We start from the raw sequence: 2,478 nt of genomic DNA, 5'->3' as shown, positions 1-2,478 counted from the left end.
ACGCTTCACCTGCGAAAGACGCCAGAATCTATTGATTACTGCAGCTGCTCTGTGAGGACACACGGACACGCTTCACCTGCCGAGGACACGCTTCACCTTCTGAAGACACGCTTCACCTTCTGAAGACACGTTTCACCTGCCGAGGACACGCTTCACCTTCTGAAGACAGGCTTCACCTTCTGAAGACACGCTTCACCCGCCGATGACACACTTCACCTTCTGAAGATGCGCTTCACCTTCTGAAGACAAGCTTCACCTGCCAAAGACACGCTTCACATGCCGATGACACGCTTTACCTTCTGAAGACGCGCTTCACCTGCCGAGGACACGCTTCACCTTCTGAAGACATTTTTCACCTGCCGAGGACACGCTTCACCTTCTGAAGACATTTTTCACCTGCCGAGGACACGCTTCACCTGCTGAAGACATTTTTCACCTGCCGAGGACACGCTTCACCTTCTGAAGACACGCTTCACCTGCCGAGGACACGCTTCACCTTCTGAAGACACGCTTCACCTGCCGAGGACACGCTTCACCTGCCAAAGAAGCGCTTCACCTTCTGAAGACGCGCTTCACCTTCTGAAGACACGCTTCACCTGCCGAGGACACGCTTCACCTGCCGAGGACATGCTTCACCTGCGAAAGACGCCAGAATCTATTGATTACTGCAGCTGCTCTGTGAGCACACGCTTCACCTGCCGAGGACACGCTTCACCTTCTGAAGACACGCTTCACCTTCTGAAGACGCGCTTCACCTTCTGAAGACGCGCTTCACCTGCCGAGGACGTGCTTCACCTTCTGAAGACACGCTTCACCTGCCGAGGACACGCTTCACCTTAAGAAGACATTTTTCATCTGCCGAGAACACGCTTCACCTGCCGAGGACACACTTCACCTTCTGAAGACACGCTTCACCTGCCGAGGACACGCTTCACCTGCCGAGGACACGCTTCACCTTCTGAAGACATTTTTCACCTGCCGAGGACACGCTTCACCTGCCGAGGACACACTTCACCTTCTGAAGACACGCTTCACCTTCTGAAGACATTTTTCACCTGCCGAGGACACGCTTCACCTTCTGAAGACATTTTTCACATGCCGAGGACACGCTTCACCTTCTGAAGACACGCTTCACCTGCCAAAGAAGCGCTTCACCTTCTGAAGACGCGCTTCACCTTCTGAAGACGCGCTTCACCTGTTGAAGACCCGCTTCACCTTCTGAAGACACGCTTCACCTGCCAAAGAAGCGCTTCACCTTCTGAAGACGCGCTTCACCTTCTGAAGACACGCTTCACCTGCCGAGGACACGCTTCACCTGCCTAGGACACGCTTCACCTGCCTAGGACACGCTTCACCTTCTGAAGACCTGCTTCACCTTCTGAAGACACGCTTCACCTGCCGATGACGCGCTTCACCTTCTGAAGACGCGCTTCACCTTCTGAAGACGCGCTTCACCTTCTGAAGACACACTTCAATTCATATGTAGTTTAGACATGCTACACCTGTCAAGGACACGCTTCACCACCTGAAGTCTGTTTTTGTTTGCAATGTTTTATTTTTAAAACTTGACTGAATGAATCACTTGAGAGTCTGAACTTTAAACCCCTTAACCCCCATAAAAAAAGGTGCGTGTGTGCAAGTTACCTGAATGGATGACCTTCGTCTGATTTCTGGACGGCATGGATCACTGATTTATAAACCCTACAGACAAGAAGCAGACGGCTGTTTAGGATGACACCACTTCCTGTTTTGATGTTTTAAGTTTCCTGACAGACACTGAGAAGTGTGAAGTTCCTACGTGTTTCTGTTCATACGAACACAGAAAGTGTTGGTTTGTCTCAGTGTAAAAATGATAAACCATTAATACATACATTAATCCACTCATTAATCTTAACATTAATCCAAACATTAATTGGTGCATTAATCCATACATTAATCCACTCATTAATCCAAACATTAATCCACTCATTAATCTAAACATTAACCCACTCATTAATCCAAACATTAATCCACTCATTAGTCCAAGCATTAATCTATTCATAAACTAAACATTAATCTAAACATTAATCCACTCATTAATTGGTGCATTAATCCACTCATTAACCCAAACATTAATCCACTCATTATTCCACTCATTAATCCAAACATTAATCCACTCATTAATCTAAACATTAATCAACTCATTAATCTAAACATTAATCAACTCATTAATCTAAACATTAATCCACTCATTAATCCAAACATTAATCCACTCATTAATCCATTCATTAATCAAGCATTGATGTAAACATTAATCCACTCATAAATCTAAACATTAATCCACTCATTAATCTAAACATTAATCCACTCATTATTCAACGCAATTATCCAAACATTAATCCACTCATTAATCTAAACATTAATCCAAACATTAATCCACTCATTAATCCAAGCATTAATCCACTCATTAATCCAAGCATTAATCCACTCATTAATCCA

The 2,478-nt window shown here is 45.3% G+C and overlaps 1 protein-coding gene across 2 annotated transcripts in view; it reads right to left on the bottom strand.

Moving 5' to 3' along the window:
• Positions 1-2,478, bottom strand: part of LOC123969868 (reticulon-3-B-like) — a 21,575-nt gene that overhangs the window by 10,408 nt on the left and 8,689 nt on the right. For both annotated transcript variants that reach the window (XM_046047620.1, XM_046047619.1), the window contains exon 3: positions 1,645-1,701. In XM_046047620.1, coding sequence (XP_045903576.1) covers positions 1,645-1,701 — 57 coding nt within the window. The remainder of the gene's footprint in view (positions 1-1,644; positions 1,702-2,478) is intronic.

The sequence above is a fragment of the Micropterus dolomieu genome, linkage group LG04, assembly GCF_021292245.1.
Source record: "Micropterus dolomieu isolate WLL.071019.BEF.003 ecotype Adirondacks linkage group LG04, ASM2129224v1, whole genome shotgun sequence".
Classification (NCBI taxonomy): Eukaryota; Metazoa; Chordata; class Actinopteri; order Centrarchiformes; family Centrarchidae; genus Micropterus; species Micropterus dolomieu.
Note: the sequence above shows the minus strand (reverse complement) of the source record. Positions and strands in the feature narration are given on the sequence as shown.